Raw genomic sequence first — 19,918 nt, forward strand, 5'->3', positions numbered from 1 at the left:
GGATCCCCTCTACCGCTTCTAACACCATCACCACCTCTCGAAGGAGAGGAACCCACCAGTCGTAGAGTGTCGTCAGTCCCTCCAGGACCAGAGCAGTCCGCGCCGCGACGGACTTCGACCGTCGACACCCCTAACCCTTCGAACACTTCGACAATACCTTCGAACATTTCAACAATCCCTTCTATCGCTTCGCCAACTCCTTCTAACACTTCGAAGCTGAGTCCAAATATGACCGACGCAGGAACACCAGCCTCAAAGGCGGCTTCAATGCCTGCACGTGGACACTCCACTGCACCTGTCTTCGACGAGTCAGAACCTTTCTCATTCAACTGCTTTTTCCAAGACCTCGAAACACACTTCGCACGATGCCGAGTTACCGACGACTCCGACAAGAAGTCATGGGCAGTTCGCTACCCTCCTATCCGCGTCTCCGACCTATGGATGATGCAGCCAACATTCAAGGATGCTACGAAGCCCTACGAGGAGTTCGTGACCGCCCTACGAGCACTCTATCCTGGAGCTGATGACGAGCACAAGTACTCGCTTGCTGATCTCGACACGGTCGTCCATGATCGCATAGAACTCGGGATGACCAATGCCCTCCACCTCGCTGCCTACTACCGCGACTTCTACATGATTTCGGAGTACCTGATCGCTCGAGGTTCGCTTTCGACACTCGAACAAGATCGGAAGTTCCAGCAAGGCTTTCCGAATACGCTCTGGGGTCCCATCGAGCAGCGCCTGTTCATGCGGAACCCTGACCGCTCTCGAAGGAAGCCCTGGACGTTCGCAGAGATCTACGAGTCAGCACAGTGGGTGTTAGATGGTCCTACACCAGCTTTGACCTTTCGGCAAGCTCGTCCCCCTATGCCTACGACCACACCCGCTGCGTCTATCCTGCCATCCCCACCTGTGACCACGAAGTCCGAAGACCTCTTACCATTGCTACAGACGCTGATCAAGACCCTCGAGGCCCAGCAGTCTCACAGCCGGTCACCTGAATTCTCGAACAGTCGTGACAGCCCTCGGTGCTTCTATTGCGGACGTTCGGGATGTTGGATCGGTGACTGCGAGATGTTCGAAGAAGACAGGAAGAAGGGCCTGTGTCGACGGAACCCCGATGGCAAGATCGTCTCGTTCGACAACCGCTTCATGAGTCGCCGAGACAGCGAGACCCTCCGAGACGCTATCTACGAACATGCACGTCGTTCGAGCAAGTTAGGACTCAGTTCGTCGTCTTCGAGTGGTTCAGGCAGTGCTATGCAAGGCGCTACAGCCACGCAGTTGCTCTATGAAGCAGTCGAGAGTCCGCCTATCCCTACGCATGCCCTCGACATTGGAGAGATGCTAGCCTGCATGGACACCCAGCTATCACGGTTGACGGAGATCTACGCTTGGGAACAGCGTAAGCAGACCGTTGTCGACCGAGTTGTCATCGAGAAGCATCCCCTACGCTCGAACACCCACCTGGCTGATCAACCACTACTACCCATGACGTGTTCGAAGTTTTCGGAGCGAGCCCCAAACCACCTGCCATGTTCGAAGACGAGACCAAGTACCCCAGCGCCTGCGCCAGTCGTCCGACCTACCATCGACACCGAGAGTCCCGTTTCCCATCTGCAAATGTTCGAGACATGACCTACGCACCTCCTCCCACCCAACGTTTCGAAGCGACCCCTACGAAGTTCGAAGCGAGCCCTCGAAATTTCGAAGCATCTCCCACGAAGCGACAGAGCCGAGCCAGCTTCTTTATAGCACAGCCCCCGCCCCAGCTTGCCGAACTGGCTGTCGAGTCCTCATCGAACACTCCGTGTGTACCATTGACATCTGAAGAGCTTCGAAAATTGCCTTTGTACCTTCGCGACCGATACTGGGCAGCACTGACACCTCGGACGGTGGAGCGCAAGACGAACCAGGCGTCTACAAACACTGCAGCCATGGAACCACTTTCGAACTACAGCCTTATGATCGAAGACACTTCCCCAGCTGTCACCGTGTTAGGGGACCTTCTGGAGGGCAGCCTTACGTTAGAAGAGACTCCTACGTCTTCGAAGTCTTCAGACATACGACCTACATCTTCGAAATCTTCGGACAGTCGACCTACGTCTCCGAGATTGTCAGATGACCAACCTGCACCTCCGAAATGTTCGGACTATCGACCTATGTCTTTGAAGCCTTTGAACGGTGATCTCCCCACGTCGACGGAATCTTTGAGTGCTCCTACGACATTGGACACTCCTCCTATCTCTCCGAATGGCCAGATCATGCCCCTACGTCTCCGAAATCTTCGAACGGTCAAGCCATGTCTCCGAGATTTTTGGACTATCAACAGATGTCTTCGAACAATCTCTCTACGCTGATGGAATCCTTGAACACTCCTACGACGTTTGACACCCCTTCTATCCCTTCAGAATTGCAACACCACGCTCCTACGTCTCAAGAATCTTCAAACTTTCGAGCTACATCTCTGAGATTGTCAGACCACCATCCCAGGTCTACGAAATCTTCGACGCCTCTTATGCCATTTCTAGAATCGTCGAACTGTCCCCTCCCATCTCCGGAACCTTCCGACCTTCCTGCTATGCCTCCGAAATCATTGGATGCTTATGCTTACGCTCCGAAAAGTTCGGACTATCTTTCTGCAACTACAACGCCTTTGGATCCTCCTATGATGTCTACCCCCACTCCTTCGATGTTACCAGACTCTGCTCCTACGTCTTCGAAGTTACCGTGCGCTGTGCTACCGCCAAAATCTTCGAACACTCCTACGATGGATGGCCTGTCACCTCCACTGGCTACTATGTTGCCCGAGCATGACGAGCAGCCCATGCTTCCCTCCCCGCCCCGCCCGTCTCTTGTATCTATCTCTGCGCTGACCGAGGACGGTCACAATTTCAGTAAGGGGGAGGATCACCACAACCACTTGGTAGTACCATCACCAGACACGCCTCGAAAGCTAGACCCACACCTCGAAGACGTCGAACATACCCTATTGCTCTCGCAACCAGCAGGTCCACCCAAACACGTGTCGAGAGTCTTCTACATGTGTGCGGTGCTGTTCGTCACTGCCGCACTGTTTTTCGCTTTTGGAGACAATCTATGGCCATGGGATCGACGTGGAGTGCATGAACAACAACTCCGAACGTTCGAAGACACGTACCTAGTCCTACCACCCGACATGGCCCCAGACCCAACAAACCTAATCGTTCGTAGAGTGAATACCTTGCGAAGATGCCCGCTGCACCTCGGGGTGAGCCTGAGCGTTACGAGACAGTCAGGGACCTCGACTTCCTTCAAGACGACCTAGAGCAAGCTCCGAACATGTCAGTCAGGCAGTCACCCAATGCGAAGACGAGACCTCGCTATCACGGCCCATTGGTCGTTCAATCACGCAGCCACGCACGTCACAGTGTACCGCTGGCTAGAGAGAAGGAGAAGGAGTCTACGATGTCCCTAGGAGCCTCCGAACACTTCGAAGATGCATTTGACAAGCTGGATGCAGACAGTGTTTTGTACGAAGACAGCTAGGGTCTTCTACGGTGCTAGACGAGCTGTTCCCGCCGTAGGGGGCAATGATACCACCCAAGCAATCCTTAGTTCACGTCCTACCTCCATTTCAACCATCCTCGCCTTCTACCGACCCTGGAGGTCCTCTACGGAACAAGCACCCTTCATTGCTATACCCGCTGACCGAGGACGGTCAGGATTTCAGTAAGGGGGAGATGATACGCCTCTAGGCTATCTAAGCCCCGAAAACGCAATCTAGGCCTCTACATGCTCCGAAGCTCTTAGAAGATCCACTACAACTGTTCGAAGATTTCGAAGTTCGTAGCCAACCCTGGCTCACCTTAGAAGACTATCCACGACCTTCCGGCACCTCAGTGACGCTATAGGAGCACCTACCCACCTATCTAGACGACCCCAGAGCACGCAGGTCACTCGAAGATACACTATGTGTTAGAAGACACTCGAACATGTTAGAAGACGTGCTACGGTGTTAGAAGATCTCCTGCGAGACCATAGGATGCTACAGGATGTCCAGTGAGTCCTTGCAGGTCGTCTCACATCCTCGACGAGTGGTCTCGGTTTCCGGCGTCATGTGATAGCCGGTCGGCCTTCGGACCACTGGTTAGCGAGCCCGAGAGCAGTTGTCACGTGTTAGAAGCCATAGCCGGATGTTTGGGGCCGTCGGAGCTCCGTAGTGGTAATAGCCGTGTTTCCCTGTATATACTCTGGGACTGGTTCCCTTCGAATGGAGAGACCCCCTTACCCTCTCAATCTCACCTCGCACCGGCGAGGTTCGTCAGTCAGCCAGTACGTTCGAAAGTCAGCAAGTTCGCCAGTCAGTCAGTACGTTCGAAGCCAGCCAGTCAGTTCGCCAGTACGTTCGCCAGCTCGTAGTTGCCCCGAGAGGCTCTACACTTCTTCTCCTGCCGTCGCTCGCCTTCCTTGTCACCGTTCGTTCGACACGTCTGTCGAAACTCCCCCTCCTACCTTCGAGGCTTAGCCCTCGTCTTCGAACAGTCTTCGACATCTTCGAAGCTCTCCCACGTCGTTCGGAGTCTTGTCCGTCCTCCTCCTTCTTACCTAGACCACTGTACAGTCCCCCGTACATCTCATAGACTCAGAGGCCTCGCATACCACTGCTCGACCTCACGGTTGGGTTTTTGTGTGGCTTTTGTGTTCTTTTCGGTCGCGTCACCGCTCTCCCAAAGAGGGATCACGCGAAGTCCGGAGCCGATCGCACTCCAAAGGCGACACACCCGCCCCTCGCGCTCCCATCGAGCCAGAGTATCCCAGCCCCGTGAGTGCGTCAGCTCGGCATCGAGTGCTCGCATCTCGCAACGCCAGTTAATCTCGTGGACCTCCCAAAGGACCTGCTCACGTAGGGCACGCTCTTTCGCACAGTTCTCGGTCACGACAACGTGACCCCATTTTGGGGTTAGGGCTGCAGTGTACGTTGGCAGACCCGCGCTGTGTCCGAATAGACGGCGTACGTTTTGCTGGATTTCCCTACGCTCCTTGGCCTTTCTCGATGATTGTTCAGAGGATGCCTCAAGAGTTTGAAGCCGGTAGTCCCCCAGAGCGCGTCGCGCCATTCAGAGATGCGTAGGGGCTCGGCGCCGACCGTGCGATCGAGGAGGCGCTGGCGGCAGAACTGCCGGATCCGGACGTAGTTGTGGTAGTAGCGGTTGTATTTGTCGCCGGCCCCTTCAAACAGGAACGGCGGGGGCCAGTAATACGTGGCTGGCGACGGGGGCGATGGCAAAGTGCCCACTGCGGCCATCGCGTGTGCCCAGACGGCCGGAACATCACATGCTTGCGGCGTCTGATAACGTAGCGAGGGGTGCGGAGGAGGCAGATCCTTCGGCGGCGCCCTTTTCCCCCGACGAGTACGGCGTGATGAGGGTGGGGGTGGTGCCGGTGGGCCTCGATCAAGATGGAGATCTGCTTTGAGCTTCTTGGACGGCCGAGTTTCGGATCCACTACCGAATGCGGTGATATCGTCGCTCGGCAACGGAGGCAGCTTGACGTCGAGGAGTGTTGTGAGGACCTCGCGCTGCATCGCAAACGGCCAGTCTCCAGGGTGTTGAACGACGCCGGCGAGATCACCGCTGTGGCTGTGCAATCGCGGCTGCGACAGCTCGTCCCTCATGCGCGACGAGATCGGTGTAGGGTACGTGTGCACCTCGACCACACGCACAAGGCGGGTGAGCGTCTGGATGAACCAGACAGGGATCCCAAGCCGGAACAACACTTGCGCAGTTCCGGCGTCACTAGTGAACGCTCCACGAACAGGCAGTACCTTGGTTGCGACGAAGGCGGGATCGAGTGCGCGTGGCTGAACAATCTCGGATAGTACGATGAGACCGCATAATTCAAGTGAGAGGCGCTTGACGTGCGCGGCGAGGGCGATGGCATGAGCCTGAATCATGGGTAATATTGATAGTTGATCGAGGGCCTGGTTGATCGTCGCAATGAGATGTTTGCCGAATTTCTGGTGCTCCTCATGTTTTGAAATCGTGGACATATGATACGTGACGCCGATGTGGCTGGCTACGCCCTTCAGCAGCATCACGGTGCTTGGCTCAAGAAAGCCGAGATCCGGGACACCACACTCTCTGCACGGCTTCCATTCATTCCAAGGAACAGGGTCGTACAGATCTTCCGCAAGGAAGTTGAGCCCGTCTAATCTCCCTCCCTGCACCGGAATGCACGCGTGATGCAGCACTCGTTTGTGATACAGCTGGGGCCACAGTGAGTACTCCTGCGGGCCCCAGCGACCGTCAACTCGCGTGCAGATCTCGCCGGGTGACGCGACCGGGAATTCCGGCATCCAGGTCGCGTTGGGGGTCGTCACCACCGCTTTGTCACTCATATTCCACGGCGTCGCCAGTCGCCCGTCGCACCACTTGATTTTGGGGTCGGAATCTGTTTAAGCGGATGAGCACGGTGGCAACGATGAGATGGGACGTCGTGCGCACCAAATAGTGCGGGAGTTTCCATCAGTTCCACGTCCTGGACTTCACCCATTGCCCGATCACCTCGTGTGCCAGCGACTCCTCCATTCTCAAAGCGTTCCCGCGATGCAAGCGGCATGAGCCCCGCATTTCTCGCATATCGCTGGGCGTGGGATGACCGGTCGGGGTGAGCCATCGAGTCCGAAGACACCGCCGCTGCTGTCGTGTAAGTCTGAGGGGTGACATATCAGTGATGACCGCGAAGTGCTTGAGCTTGCATGACGCACATCCTTTCGCCTCTCTCAAGTCCCACAGGGCTACGTCCAGCGATTCTTCACGATGTTGACGTCGACGGACACCAAGCGACAGGGGGTAACCCCCTCTGTGCGCGCAGGCGTGGAAAAGAGGGGCTGACCTGGGTATAAAACCCTCAGTCGCACCGCTCGATGGAGGCTTGAGAGCGTTGGGGTCGGGTTCGGGCGCGTTGTGGTCGTTTTGAGGGGTTGAGGTCGCGCCGAGAGCGTTGAGGTCCCGTTGAGGCTGTTGAGGTTGTCTCGAGGGCGTTGAGGTCGGCTTGAGCGCCGTAACGCGACCTGGAGGACGGGTATACCAGCGTAGGGAGGGAAGCGAGCAGGATTAATCCGGATTAGGGGATCGGATGAAGGAGGATTTGAGCGTTGAGCGCGGATGAAGGTGGATTATAGCGTTGAGCGCGGATGAAGGTGGATTTGGGGACTTGAACCAAACGGGAACGCCACGACAGCCCGCCTGTCACGTGCACCTCTCACGCGCGCCCAATAGGCTTTCTCGACTTTAACTTAATCCCAACTCTAATTCGACCTAATCCGGCCCTACTCGTACTCAACTCTCTCGTCGACAAACCTCCAGGAACAGCGACAAGTCAAGAGACGGTAGAGCGAGGTGGCTCTACGGCCTACCTTTGCCCCCGTTCGAGGTCGACGCGCTCCCGCAGAGTCTCCGGCGGTCGAGGTGTCCCTCTCTCGCCAACCAGGACAGTGCGCAGGCCGACGACGACACCAGCCTCCCCACTACAGCTCTCGCCTGACCGCCACGTACTTCCCTGACCGATCGACTCCCAATCGCCTCAATGCCGTGTCGCACGCCAGACGTGCTATAGTCCGCCCCGGCTCGTGGTATCGCCGTGCCGGTATCATCTCGTTCTCGTGCACGGGAGGCCCTGCGGTTCATCCCTCGCACTCTAGCATCTCCTCCGCGAAGGGGGACGACGTGTCACTTCCGCGCAGATGGCGCATGCCACCGCACCGGTGAGTGCGCGATCCCTGATGCACGCACAAGACATCCTGGCTGACCTGCCTCCTTCAGAGTGTCTCGCAACGGGCTGGGAGGGATAAGGGGAAAGACCTGTCATAGATGGCTGATGACACGCGAAGCGGTGAGCAGTGCAATGACCCCTCCACGGCTGCCGTCTGACTGGCCTGCGCAGTGTCATCACTCATGAAGGCCCCAAGGCAGTGGTCCCTTCGGACCCTCGGAATTTGGCCGCCTCGTCGTCACGCAGCCCGATGGCGTCAATTGGCGCGGCGCGATTCTAATTGCGGTGTGATACGCCCCGACGTCTGCCCGATGCGCGATCTGCGCAATCCCACGCTTCTTCCCAACACGATCACCGAGCAAGCGGACATTGGGAAGATAGGATCGGGAGGTTAGGCGGGACCTGGCTGAGCTTCGGATGCATCGCGTAGTGTCTCGAACTGTAGTGTCTCGAAACTGTACTGTATGCTCGCGTCCCGCTCACGCGTCTCCCATCTGCGAAGACATTTTTGGGCTCTTGCGCCCCCATCTGCTCACCTACTCCTTTGACCCCGCGAGCATGGCTCCTCGACACGGCCGCCGTCCTGCTATGCACGCTGCCGACATCATCGCGCCTGCACTCGCTGTGTCTGAGTCACTCTATGTCTCCAGCGACGGCCGTACACATCACAGCCAATTCACCCAGCATCACGCGGAGACCCCCGTTTACAAGCGCGCGCATCGTTCGAGTTCACCGCCTCCTACGCTCAGCAGAGGTTCGTCTAAGGACCCCGAGCTCACGAACAACGGGGACTTGGCACAGTCCAGTGACAGCGCGACGGCAGAGCCGGTCGTGGAGCCCAAGCAGCAACGCTCGGTGAAGGTATGTTCGCGAATGAGGCGTGTCCCGAAGACCACTAATGCGAGACACCATAGAACGGAGTTTCCAAGGTCCTCGAAGAATGGAAACCCAGGTTACCTGATATCCTGGAAGATATCCTCGCGTCTGAGGTCCCTGCGAACGTCGGGGAACTCTGTGCATGTGGCCAGGCGGTAGCTGCTGCTCGATGCCGGGACTGCCTCCAAGGCGATCTGCGGTGCCGACAGTGCCTTGTAGATGCGCACCGCCTAACACCTCTGCATTGGATAGACGTCTGGAATGGACGTTGTCTAGAGAAACAGGACCTATCTGAAGCCGGTCTCGTCCTCTGGCTGGGTCATAACGGGCATCGCTGCCCGTATCATCGCGCAGTGATCACCCCCATAGTATACACCGTCACTCACAGCAACGGCATTCACCGCGTCCCCATCCACGAGTGCCGCTGTCCTGATGCGCGCAAGACTGTGTCGCAGCTCCTTCGCGCCGGATTATTTCCCGCGACTCTCGAGCGCCCAGAAAGCGTGTTCACGTTCGACGTGCTCCGTCAATGGGACATCCACTTCCTCACTTCGAAGAAGGGCACGTACGACTATTTCGAGGCTTTGCGACGGCTGACAGACAATTCCGGAACTCGAAAAGTCAAGGTGTGACACGCGCTCGTGTTCAATGTGCCCCTCACTCACACTCCTTCAGAACCGATATCGTGAGCTTAACCTCGCCGGTCGGCTTTGGCAACATCTCACCGCCCTCAAACGCTCGGGCCTGCATCACAACCTAACCCTTCCCAATCGAGCCGCATCGATCGCCGTCCCGTGTTTCGCCTGCCCATGGCCAGGATTCAACATGCCTCCGAAATGGCAGGAGACCCCCGCCGACCTCAGGTGCGTACGAACCACGATCCTATTGCTAATGTTTAACTGATATCTATCTAACCCAGCTACATACATGGGTGCGAGCTCGGAGGAGATGGTAACCATGGCCTGCAGAAGAAGCGCAAACACGACGATCCCGCCGACGTCAGCCTCTGTGAAGGCCACGGATTCTTCGTTGATCCCACCAAGATGACATCGTACCTCGCCGAAATCGAGGCAGAAGCCGCCGTACGTCTATGAATCAGAATTTGCTACGCTACCTGCTGACGTAGACCCAGCCCGAGACTTGCAGCGGCTTCAAAGTCGCCCGAGCCCAGCGGCCCGGAAAGTTCCGCAACCTCGAGGTCAGCGGCGTGGTCGCTGTCATCTGCATACGACACGGCTGCTTCAGACCGGGTGCAATGGTGGATCTTCAGAAGGGCGAGAGGTGTGTGAAACCAGTGACGTCTTTCGCCGTCCTGACATGGATATAGGTATGGACATATGGACTTTGCTTTGGCGGGCGCGCTCGCAGGGATGGATGACGTCCTCAACTTCATTTTCACGTACGACGTTGTTTGCATATACAGCATCAATTTGCGGAACCGCTTCGGCAAGCGCTTCCCACATCTCCTCCCCTTGCTCGACCGCATGCAAATGCTTCTGCCGAAGCTGCACATGCTCGCCCACGAGGAGCGCTGCCAGATTCTGTTCGCCCTCTGTTACTCTTGGGGAGCCGGGCTTTCGCATGGGGAGAGCGTCGAGCATCCGTGGGCGGAGCACAACCAGGTCGGCCTCAGCACACGCGAGATGAGTGCAGGCCATCGTCATGACGCCCTAAATGCCATCCATAACTTTTGGAACTGGTGCAAAATGGAGACGGCGGGTAAGCCATCGCTTCGTCAAGACCACACTCGACTGACAGGGAGAAAACAGGTACATATCTCGCACGCAAGCTGAAAGAGGCGTTCAAGTTGCAAGACAGGAATATCGCTCTGTTCGCTGCGTTGAGCGACTTAGCTGGCGACAAGGTCCACGACTGGAATAAGATCCACCACGCATCTGCCGCGCCCTTCGAGAGGGCCCCGCCCGCAAATACCGCCGCTCGCAAACGCAAAGGCAAGGGCAAAGCCAAAGGAAAAAAGCGAGCCAAGAAGGCGAAGGACGCTGTCAGTAGCGTCTACATGCTAGATGAAAGCATCGGTACGCAACTCACCAGCTGCCTTGCGATCGGATCAACGTTGCTCACTTTCAAATAGTACCCAGCGCGGGAAAAGTATACGACGACCTAGTGCAGCAAGAAATCAGCGCGGAAGACAAGTTCACGGCGGCCGCAGCAGATGGGGTTCCGCAAGGCACGACGAACTACTTCAAGAAGGGTCTCGACCTAGAGAAACGCCAGTAAGTGTTTGGTACATGCATACCCTTTGCATCTCTAAAGCCTCTCAGGTTCGAACTCCGTGTGAAGGTCAAGAAGAGCCGTTCCGCTGCCGGCGCCGAACTTCTCGACGACGAGGACACGCTGTTGTTGGGGGTCACCAGCGCACGGCGGACACTCCGGCGGGAACTAGATAAGTGGCGGGAGCTCCAAGCCTCTCTCATGCCTCACATCGAATATCCCGATGCCGAAGCCGACGAGCAGGATCCCGACGACGACGACGACGAAGGCTCTGGCACTCCTGAAGACGAGCCGCTCGCACTGCCGTCCGATTTCTCTCACTCGGAGCGAGAGGACCTCGGCCTCCAGGTCCTCGCGCTGTTCGAACGCAGAATTCGAGTCGGCCATGCCTACGACCTTCTCGACGCTATCAAGCAATCATTAAATCATCAAGGCGCATTCCTCCTCGACAAGCGCAAGCACGCGCGAGGCCAGAAAGACAACATGCGCTCGCAGACACAAGTCAACGCTGCCGTGGCGCGGACGCGAGCCATGGCTGGGCTGTACAACTACAACCGCGATCGCCTCATTGCGTTGAACTGGGACGAATCGGATGTCTTGTTCACTATCAACTTGGACCAGGACTTGAAGGGGAAGAACTGGCGAAGCCCTCGACAACTGGGAGACAGTCGTCAGGAACCGAGCTGGATATGGACCGTGGTCCCGCCATGGAGGACTGAAGCGGAAGCGGATGCCTGGCAGCTGGAAGGTAAGTGAAGTCGAACGCAAACGATCACAGCGTTACTCACGACGGATCAGTCGATCGCGTGCAATGGTTCCGGGCAAGAGCCGAGAAGGACCGGGCGAATGAAGAGGTCAACAAACTCCATGCCGAATTCAAGCGAACGATTCTTGGCTTCAAGAACATGTCCAACGCATGGCAGGCCGTGTCCACGAAACCGGAACTGTCGGAGGGTGCACGTGTGTACGCGAGGAAGAAGGCGGACATGTTCAGCAAGCTAAGTCTGCAATGTGCCAATCAGTTCGCAAGCACAAGGAGGGACCACGAAGACAAATGGGATTATGCACCCGTGAGTGACTGGTGACTGAAATGACCAACTGCTAACCATCAGGCGTCGCCATAGCCGCAAATCCCTGCTAGATCACGCACAGAGGACGTCGCCGACGATAGTGCGCCACGTCGGCGGTGAGTATGGTCGATGCAGCGAGCGACATCATACCCTCGCCTACGTCATGCCCCTCGAGTCTCGACTATGCCCGAACGACCGCCTAGCAAAGCCCCGTCGACGACGATAGACTACGTTCCCTGTGCCTCGCGCAACCCTGGCGACGCGTACGCAGCGAGAGACGCTCGCGTCCACCGACCACGTCATGCAACGTGGCGGGCCACGAACACAATGCCTCGCACAACGAGTAGGACCCGGCGGCACGCTACGCAAGCGAGGGGAGAGCAAACCTCGTTGCACATGTGTGAGCATGTCTACTCCTCCACGACTGGTCCAGTTGTCTCCTCTGTGCAACGGACATGCCTGCCAACGTCTCTGGCATCGCATTCGCCTTCACTGTCTTCATCGCGCTCGTGCGTGCGCCATGCTCCTCCACTTCGTGTCCTCAGACTCACTCGTGTTCTCCCTCGCCCCTCGCTCCCGCCGTCCTCCGCCTCGCGCGGCCCGTGCGCCGATCCGACGTGATATTCGCATTCGGTCACTGTTGCATCCCACTCGTGCTCCCTCGCCGTGCCCTCTCGCGTGCTCCCTCGGACCATCGTGTCCTCCGTAGACCTCGCGTGTCGCATATGGCTCCCACTCGCACCTCACCGTCAATCCTCGCCTTCTCGACCGCTTTGTTACGACCTGTCAACAAGGCACTGGCACCGTAGTGACGGGCTGGTGTTTGGGTGCATAGGGTTCTGTCAGTAGCATCTCATACGAGTCTCCGTGGTGTTGGTGGGTGATGATTAGTGTAGGATTAAAGTATACTGATCCTGTAGGATTAGTGTAGGATTAGAGTATACTGATCCTATAGGATTAATACAGGATCACTGTATGTTAATCCAATAGGATCAACCCAGGTTCAGAGGAGAGTAAAGCTATAGGATTAATACTAGATCAGTCTATTTTAATCCCATAGGATTGTTGTAGGATTAGAGTATACTGATCCTATGGGATTAACACAGGATCACTGTATGTTAATCCAATAGGATCAACCCAGGTTCAGAGGAGAGTAAAGCTATAGGATTAATACTAGATCAGTCTATTTTAATCCCATAGGATTGTTGTAGGATTAGAGTATACTGATCCTATGGGATTAACACAGGATCACTGTATGTTAATCCAATAGGATCAACCCAGGTTCAGAGGAGAGTAAAGCTATAGGATTAATACTGGATCAGTATATTTTAATCCCATAGGATTAATGCAGGATTAGAGTACACAGATGCTTGACCAGTATATATTTGGCCCAGGACTAGAGGACACTAAAGCTATAGGATTAACACAGGATCAATATATGTTAATCCCATAGGATTAATCCAGGATTAGACTACACAGATGCTTGACCAGTATATATTCATCCTATAGGATCAGTATGGGATCAGCATTGCTAATCTTGTAGGATTAGTACTGGATCAGTGAGAAGTGTAGCCTGAGATTGGTGTATGTGGCTGCTGGTCAGAGGATTAACTTAACCCTTTATTGATCTGACAGCCTGATCATGACTTAATGGGGGATTAACTTCGACTTAAGGATGGATTGACTTAAGGGGGTACATTAGTGTACCCAGTTAAGCTGATCCTGAGTACATTAATGTACCCATGCTGATCCAGTTTAACTGACAAAGATGGTGCGTGGTGTACGGTGCGTGCAAATTCGCGAGCGTCTCGCAGTCCTGCTCGCAGTGCAGGTGCGCCTGCACGTTGCGGAAGATGTGCACGCGCGTGCAACATAGCCATGCGTGGCATGTCAGGCTGCAGGCTTCTAACGAAGCACGGTCGTTCCAGAGATGGTCGATGGCGCGATCCCACACTTCGAGTGGTAGGCGCGGCGGCATCATGGCGAACTGCAAAGCTTCTTCACCGTCAGTATTCTTGTTTGTTTGTTTGTTTATTCCATTTAGTGTCACTGAGGGCGAAGCCCTATGTAGACATGACGTATGCTACTCTCGTTGTGTGTATCGTATGGTCCGTGGTCGCTGAGCATCGCCGTTCGCCGGAGCGTAGGGCAGGTATAGTACTAGAGTGTTCTGTAGTGTAGTGAGAGAGCTGAAATGAAATGGGAATGCGTCGATCTGAAAGGGTTGTGGATGTGGGGGGGATCTCGGTTCTCTGCGTGTCGGCCGCTGTTCATCGTCAACGCGCCCCCTGGGCGCGGTCTCTCGCCTTCGCATCTTTCAACTCTAGGTCTCCGTAGGCGGCCGCGAAGCGGCCGGTGTCGTGTATGTATCGGAAGAGGGGTCTCATGGTGCTCGCTGAGTTGAGGAGATCTTTCATCGAGCGGGCGGCTGGGCCCGCGTCGCGTGCAAGTTGGTCTCGCTGTTCATTGAAGGCGGGACACTCCATAAGGTAGTGGTACACCGTCTCGCGTGTGGTCCTGCAAGACGGGCATGTGGGAGTGTCCTCCTTCTGGATCCTAAATAGAAACTTCTGCAGCGGGACGTGTTCGGTACGCAATTGGATCAAAATACTCGCCTGCCTCCGGGGTAGCCTCTCCGCCACCTTCCCATAAGTCTTCGACGGCATATCCGGGTCGATTCGATCCATCCGTGCAGCCCGCGGAGACGCCTTCCATTCCTCCTTCGCCATCCGCGCCAGTCTCTCGTTCTGGGTCTGCCTAACCCTGGAGAGACTCGCTGGGAGTGTCCCCTTCAGCCAGCCCGGGAGGTCCTCGACCGGGCTGCTGTCTCCTCTCGCCGCCTTCTTCGCCTCTACGTCCGCCAGCTCGTTCCCCTCGATTCCTTTGTGGCCTGGTACCCATCTTAGGGTGAGGTCTACGTTCGGGTGGCGTTTCTCCAGACGTCCAATCGCCCGTAGGAGGTGGTCAATCATGTAGTGTGCGGGATGTGGCTTCCGGTTCTTCGACGCGTGGAGGCACGCGAGGTTGTCCGCCGCTGCTGACGCTTTCGCGCACGATAGTTCCCGGTGGAGCAGCTCGACTCCAAGGTTAAGTCCCACGATTTCGCCCTCGTATACCGTGTGTTTCGTCGAGGGACCTAAGTGGTATCGAAGGACTCTGGGTTCGCCTTCCGGCATGACCAGGACGGCCGCCGCTCCGACTCCGTCATCGATGTCTGAGCCGTCCGAATATATCCTCCACCCATCCCTCCTCGCCCAGACCTTTTCCTCGTCTGCGGCATCCTCCTTCGATGGCGCTATGGAGATCTTGAAAGGCGGTCTCCAGCTCGGGGGAGCCGTACCGCTTCTATGGTCTCTATCTCCTCGGGTTCGAGCTCGTATGCTCCTAGGACTTCGTGTAGGGGGCTGCGATGTTTCTTGACCCAGCACGAAGCTTGTTTGACATGACGGTGGAGGGGGTGAGAGGTGGGTAGGGTGCATAATCTGGTGGCTTCGTGCATTATCATTTTATCAACAAGCAGGTGGAAGGGAAGCAAGTTCAAATGCGCAGTCAGGGAGTCAGTGGGTGTCGACCTCATCGCACCCGATATCATCAGGCATGCCTGTCTGTGTACGCGTTCGAGTTTTCGGATCACTCCGACTGACCCATAGCGTCGCTTTCGGTCCTCCATCTGCCGCTGTGGGACGATCCATATGCTCGCCGCATATAACATCGCGGGGATGAGCATCTGTAAGTAGAGGGTCTTCACATGCTTCATAGGTATCCCATGCTTCGGGCGCGCAAGACGACCGAATTGCAGCAGCCAGGTCGTGCCCTTCTTCAGGGCGTACTCTGCCTGCTTTTTAAACCGCAGCTTGCGGTCTATCCACACTCCCAGAAACTTCGCGTCCGCAGAGGGCTGCACCGACCCATCAGCTAGGTTTAGTGCGGGTCCCATATCGTCTTTGGCAAGTCTCGGGTCAGCGTGCAACAAGCACAGCTTCGAAATTTCGAATCGTGAGTTCCTTGTCTGGGACCACTCTTTCGCGCCGCCTGCGCGCTCCATGTAGCTCCGTAGCTTTCTGCACGTCGAGTCTAGGTCCTTGCCCACTGCAATCGTAGCCACATCGTCAATAAAGCCGAGTGCAATCTCGCCGTTCTTTGCATTAGCACAGTCCAAGAGCACTGAGTTGTATATCTTATACAACAGCACCGAGAGCGGGCAGCCCTGGTCAATCCCACTCAGGATCTCGAACAGGTCAGACACGAAATCATCAAAGGTCATGCGCGTTTTGCGCCCCTTCAGCTTCTCGCGTAGCCAATCGACCACCTCTTTGGGTACTCCTCGCATCCGGACGTCAGTATTCTCATAGTCACCGAGACGACAGCGAGAATGCTTACAGGAAGGCTATCCAGGATGTATAGACCAGATCGGTACAAGGGATGACGACGCTCTACCGAACAAGGTTAATGGGAGCCGGGCCCAGAGTTGAAGGAAGTACTCAACGAAGAAACTGATCGACAGCCTCTTGTCGAAGTTTCCGCACCTGGAAAACCTGGTGGATAAGTAAGGTGGCCACTGAGGATGCCTGATGGTATGGAGGATGCCAAGCTTGAGGAGATGCTGAAGCTTCCTCCCATTTCATTCACGACCACCGTCTTGCTTATATCAACACCGTGGGCGCCTGATAGCACCAACATCGTGTCAGTCAGTAACGTAACGGACAAAGGAGCGCAAGCAGACAAAGGAAACTCACAACTCGTGTCGGAGGCATGGCAGAACGCGTGCACACGGACTGGCGAGACTCACGTCGACGTCAGATGAGAGCAATGGGATTCAGCAGTACTGAAAACTGCGAATATTGTACTATGTCTACATCAACATATTATTGGCTATGATACTGCGCACGTCCCCCAACCTACATGAACTCGTTGATTCATAAAAGCGAAATTTCTAGTCGACGTCCATCTCAGAAGGTCCCTGAGGCTCCTTAGGGGCCTCGCCCTCCTGCTGAGGCGGCTGCTGGGCATTGGGGGTCTCTGTGCCGCTCTTCGGTGTCTGCGTGCCCGGCGTCTCCACCTTTGGAGGCTTGGGCTTGGGCTTCGTCAGGATAGGCGTCGAGAAGTAGATGATGTCGTCCTTCTTCTTGAGCACGTCCGCGGCGGTGAGGACCGGGTCGACGTCCTTCGGGCGCTCAGACTGGCGCGCGATTTGGTCCTCGAGCCACTGTTGGATCGTCGCGCACCTCTCGACGACCGCCTGCTTGTCCTTGTCGTCGATGTGCGAGTACTTCTCGTCCGTCGACGTCGCCTCGGACATGTAGCGGTTGATCGTCTCCCGCAGCTGGCTTATCACCGCCGACCGTTGCTCTGTCTCCTTGTAGCGGTTCGTGATCGGGTCGCCGAGCTTCTTGAGCACGTCGAGCCGCTCGACGTACGCGGACTTGGTCGCGTCCTCGCCCTCCTCGCTGTAGAGCCAGTCCTCGGCTTCCTGGAGAGCCTTGAGGAGAGTCTCCTTCTCGTGCGCCTTGACGTAGACAGCATAGCGCTCGTCCAGGCGACCGCGCATGTCGTAGACGTACTCCTCAAGAGCGTTTTTGCGGTCCTGTGAAATGCACATCAGCATTGGATTGTACGCAAACAGCGGCAACACCGACTGACCTCGGTGTCCAGGACAAGCTTGTCGGCAGCGTGCATCTCGGCTTCCTGCTCCTTGAGCTTCTCGAGGATAGAAGGGTCCAAGGAGGTCGAGCCCCAAACGAAGGGGACGTCTACTTTCCTGGTGTTCTTCTTCTTCTTGGGCTGCTCCGCCCCCTCACCATCCACCTGCATTGGCTCGTCGACCTCCTCGACGACCTCGATGTAGACCTGTTCGAAGGTGACGACGCCGTGCTGGTTCAGGCGCGTACGCACGCGCACAGTCGAGTGGTCGCCATTCTCGTTCGGGCCGACGTCCTTCGCCGTGAACTTCGCGATCCAGGGGTTGATCCCGCCAGGAAGGACCGACGGGTCCGCGTACGCGACCTCGATCTCGAACGGCTGCTTGCGGTAGAAAGTGAGCGCCTTCGTCGACGGGAGCCCGTTGCCCTTCGGGAACACGAGCAGCTCATTGTCCTCGTCGGTCTCATCCGGCTGGCGCTCCCACTGGAACTTGACCCCGTACGACGAGATGTCGTGCATCGAGAAGTCCCGCACGCGGAAGATCGGCGAGAGCATCGCGCACGCGAACGTCGCACCCCGCGCCGCGGCCTCGTCCTGGTTCAGCGTCGTCATCAACACCTTGCCCTCAAACACCGACTGGATCTTCGCCCGGACCGCCGGAATGCGCGTGCCCCCGCCGACGAGCTCGATCGCATCGATCTGCTCCAGCGTGAGGCCCGATGCCGTGAGTGCCTCTTGGATGGGCGCGGGGATGCGGTTCAGCACGCCCTCGATGAGCCCCTCGTATTCCTCGCGCGTCAGGCGGGACGACGCGTCGATATCGTTCATGATCGACTCCACGTTCAACGGCGCCTCCGCGTTCGCAGAGAGCACCTTCTTCACCTTGTCGCAGCCTGCGGCGAGGCGGAACATCGCTTTCGGGCTCGACAATACGTCGATCTTGTACTTCTCTTTGAACTCCGTGGCGAAGTGCCGAACGAGGGCGTAGTCGATGTCGCGGCCGCCCGCATGGCGGTCGTACGCAGTGGCCTTAACGTCGAGCCGGCCCTTGGAGAACGCGACGACGGCGCAAGAGGTGGAGGAGTGGCCGACGTCGACGAACACGACATGACGGGGGTTGTCTAGCTCGGGCAGGTCAGATTTCGTGATACCGTAGCCGAAGGCGACGGCGGTCGTGTCGTTGATGAGACGAAGACAGTTGAGTCCAGCAATCTGCGCTGCGTCAAGCGTCGCACGTCGCTGGACATCAGTGAACCACCCAGGGACGGTGATGACGACGTCGGAAACGCCAGTCTTGAGCTCATTTGCAGCGATGTCGCGCAGCTTGCCCAGGTACATGGCAGTGAGCTGCGTGACGGAGAATTGCCGTTGCTCGCCCGCGTAGGTCACCTATAGAGAACAGTCAGTCCTTCCGATACTGACCAATTCGTACTAAGAATTTTGGCGTAAGCCTCCAGTCAATCCCTAGTAGGTCTCCATCTGACTCGTCATCCCATGTCAGACCCATATACGCGAGGCACCAGATCGGCACGATCGTATGTTCTGCACTCGCGAGCGGATTGCTCACGGGCAAGTACAATAACGGCATGACGGTGAATGCTCCGAGTCCTTGTCGAGATCAACGCTTCTCCACGCGATACATGACAGTCACCCAACCCTGGTGTCATCAGTGGTACCCGGGGCAGCACTATGCTGCTCAACTATCGGTTTTATTTCCCGGAACCCCTGCCAAAACCCTCGAAACGGCACTCGAACTCACCTGGACGCCAACGCTGCCGTTCACATCTAAGAGTGTAGCATTGTGGAACTTCTTCTCCACTTCATGGACTTCAGGATCGCTGAATGTACGGCCGATGAGCCGCTTCAGGCCACCGACGGTATTGCGGAAGTTGGAGGTCTCTAGCGTTTTTGCAGCCTCCCCAATTGCGCGCTGCTTCGGACCAAAAGAAACGAGTGATCTGCGATCCTGCACATAAGTATGTAGCTCACAACGCGCTGAGAGTTATCGACATACGGCGTGGCGCGATTTGAGACTTCATTGACAATGATATCGATTCCGCGGTGTCGCGCGACACCGATCTGCGGGAATTATCAGTATAAAAACATGACTATCAAGGTAGCTTGCGCACTTTGCTGTGCAGCGAACCGAAGTCTATGCCGACGACGGACATGATGGAGGTAGCGAAAGACGGAGAATGAGAGTCGTAACGCGTCGATCGTGCAGAGCACGCTTTTACGCGCCCAAAAATGCGAGCGATGGTGCGGCGCCTACGGGAGTTCGCCAGAGTTCGCCTCAGTTCGTCTGTATTCCAGGCGGTTCGTCGCTCTTCCAAACATGCAGGCGT

General features: G+C 56.5%; 6 protein-coding genes across 6 annotated transcripts; 3 read left to right on the plus strand and 3 right to left on the minus strand.

Annotated features, from left to right (window-relative positions):
* Positions 1-5,686: 5,686 nt before the first annotated feature.
* B0H18DRAFT_871109 (uncharacterized protein) lies at positions 5,687-6,379 on the minus strand (the record flags this gene model as incomplete). Its single annotated transcript, XM_048040142.1, has 1 exon — positions 5,687-6,379. A coding segment is annotated over one exon (693 nt), but the record flags the coding sequence as incomplete, so codon positions are not given.
* Positions 6,380-8,687: 2,308 nt separating this feature from the next.
* B0H18DRAFT_871282 (uncharacterized protein) lies at positions 8,688-9,958 on the plus strand (the record flags this gene model as incomplete). Its single annotated transcript, XM_048040154.1, has 4 exons — positions 8,688-9,257; positions 9,307-9,494; positions 9,551-9,713; positions 9,758-9,958. Coding segments are annotated over 4 exons (1,122 nt in total), but the record flags the coding sequence as incomplete, so codon positions are not given.
* Positions 9,959-10,001: 43 nt separating this feature from the next.
* B0H18DRAFT_871126 (uncharacterized protein) lies at positions 10,002-10,424 on the plus strand (the record flags this gene model as incomplete). The annotated part of the gene is made up of 1 exon (XM_048040145.1): positions 10,002-10,424. One exon carries the CDS (start codon positions 10,002-10,004, stop codon positions 10,422-10,424), a length of 423 nt encoding a protein of 140 aa, XP_047897355.1.
* Positions 10,425-11,109: 685 nt separating this feature from the next.
* B0H18DRAFT_860635 (uncharacterized protein) lies at positions 11,110-11,915 on the plus strand (the record flags this gene model as incomplete). The annotated part of the gene is made up of 2 exons (XM_048039711.1): positions 11,110-11,559; positions 11,622-11,915. Coding segments are annotated over 2 exons (744 nt in total), but the record flags the coding sequence as incomplete, so codon positions are not given.
* A 2,033-nt stretch (positions 11,916-13,948) lies between these two features.
* B0H18DRAFT_986012 (uncharacterized protein) lies at positions 13,949-14,484 on the minus strand. Its single transcript, XM_048044766.1, has 3 exons — positions 14,460-14,484; positions 14,215-14,413; positions 13,949-14,148 (listed from the first exon to the last, which is right to left on the minus strand). The coding sequence occupies exons 1-3, from the start codon at positions 14,463-14,465 to the stop codon at positions 13,997-13,999; spliced, it is 357 nt and encodes a 118-aa protein (XP_047897357.1). The 5' UTR covers positions 14,466-14,484; the 3' UTR covers positions 13,949-13,996.
* A 2,245-nt stretch (positions 14,485-16,729) lies between these two features.
* On the minus strand, positions 16,730-19,794 carry B0H18DRAFT_986015 (heat shock protein 70 family). Its single transcript, XM_048044767.1, has 5 exons — positions 19,703-19,794; positions 19,588-19,652; positions 19,333-19,531; positions 17,574-18,962; positions 16,730-17,517 (listed from the first exon to the last, which is right to left on the minus strand). Exons 1-5 carry the CDS (start codon positions 19,742-19,744, stop codon positions 16,867-16,869), a joined length of 2,346 nt encoding a protein of 781 aa, XP_047897358.1. The 5' UTR covers positions 19,745-19,794; the 3' UTR covers positions 16,730-16,866.
* Positions 19,795-19,918: the final 124 nt, after the last annotated feature.

Source organism: Fomitopsis serialis (assembly GCF_022376445.1).
Source record: "Fomitopsis serialis strain Sig1Antser10 chromosome Unknown B0H18scaffold_10, whole genome shotgun sequence".
Taxonomy (NCBI): domain Eukaryota; kingdom Fungi; phylum Basidiomycota; class Agaricomycetes; order Polyporales; family Fomitopsidaceae; genus Fomitopsis; species Fomitopsis serialis.

Excerpts from the sequence above, each read along its gene's own strand:
- B0H18DRAFT_986012 (XM_048044766.1), bottom strand. Across the intron at positions 14,149-14,214 it reads AGACCGCGCCCAGGGGGCGC|ATCGACGCATTCCCATTTCA; the intron begins GTTGACGATGAA and ends CAACCCTTTCAG.
- B0H18DRAFT_986015 (XM_048044767.1), bottom strand. The coding sequence starts at position 19,744 with ATGTCCGTCGTCGGCATAGACTTCGGTTCGCTGCACAGCAAA. Across the intron at positions 19,653-19,702 it reads TCGGTTCGCTGCACAGCAAA|ATCGGTGTCGCGCGACACCG; the intron begins GTGCGCAAGCTA and ends TAATTCCCGCAG. Across the intron at positions 19,532-19,587 it reads GTCTCAAATCGCGCCACGCC|ATCACTCGTTTCTTTTGGTC; the intron begins GTATGTCGATAA and ends GCAGGATCGCAG.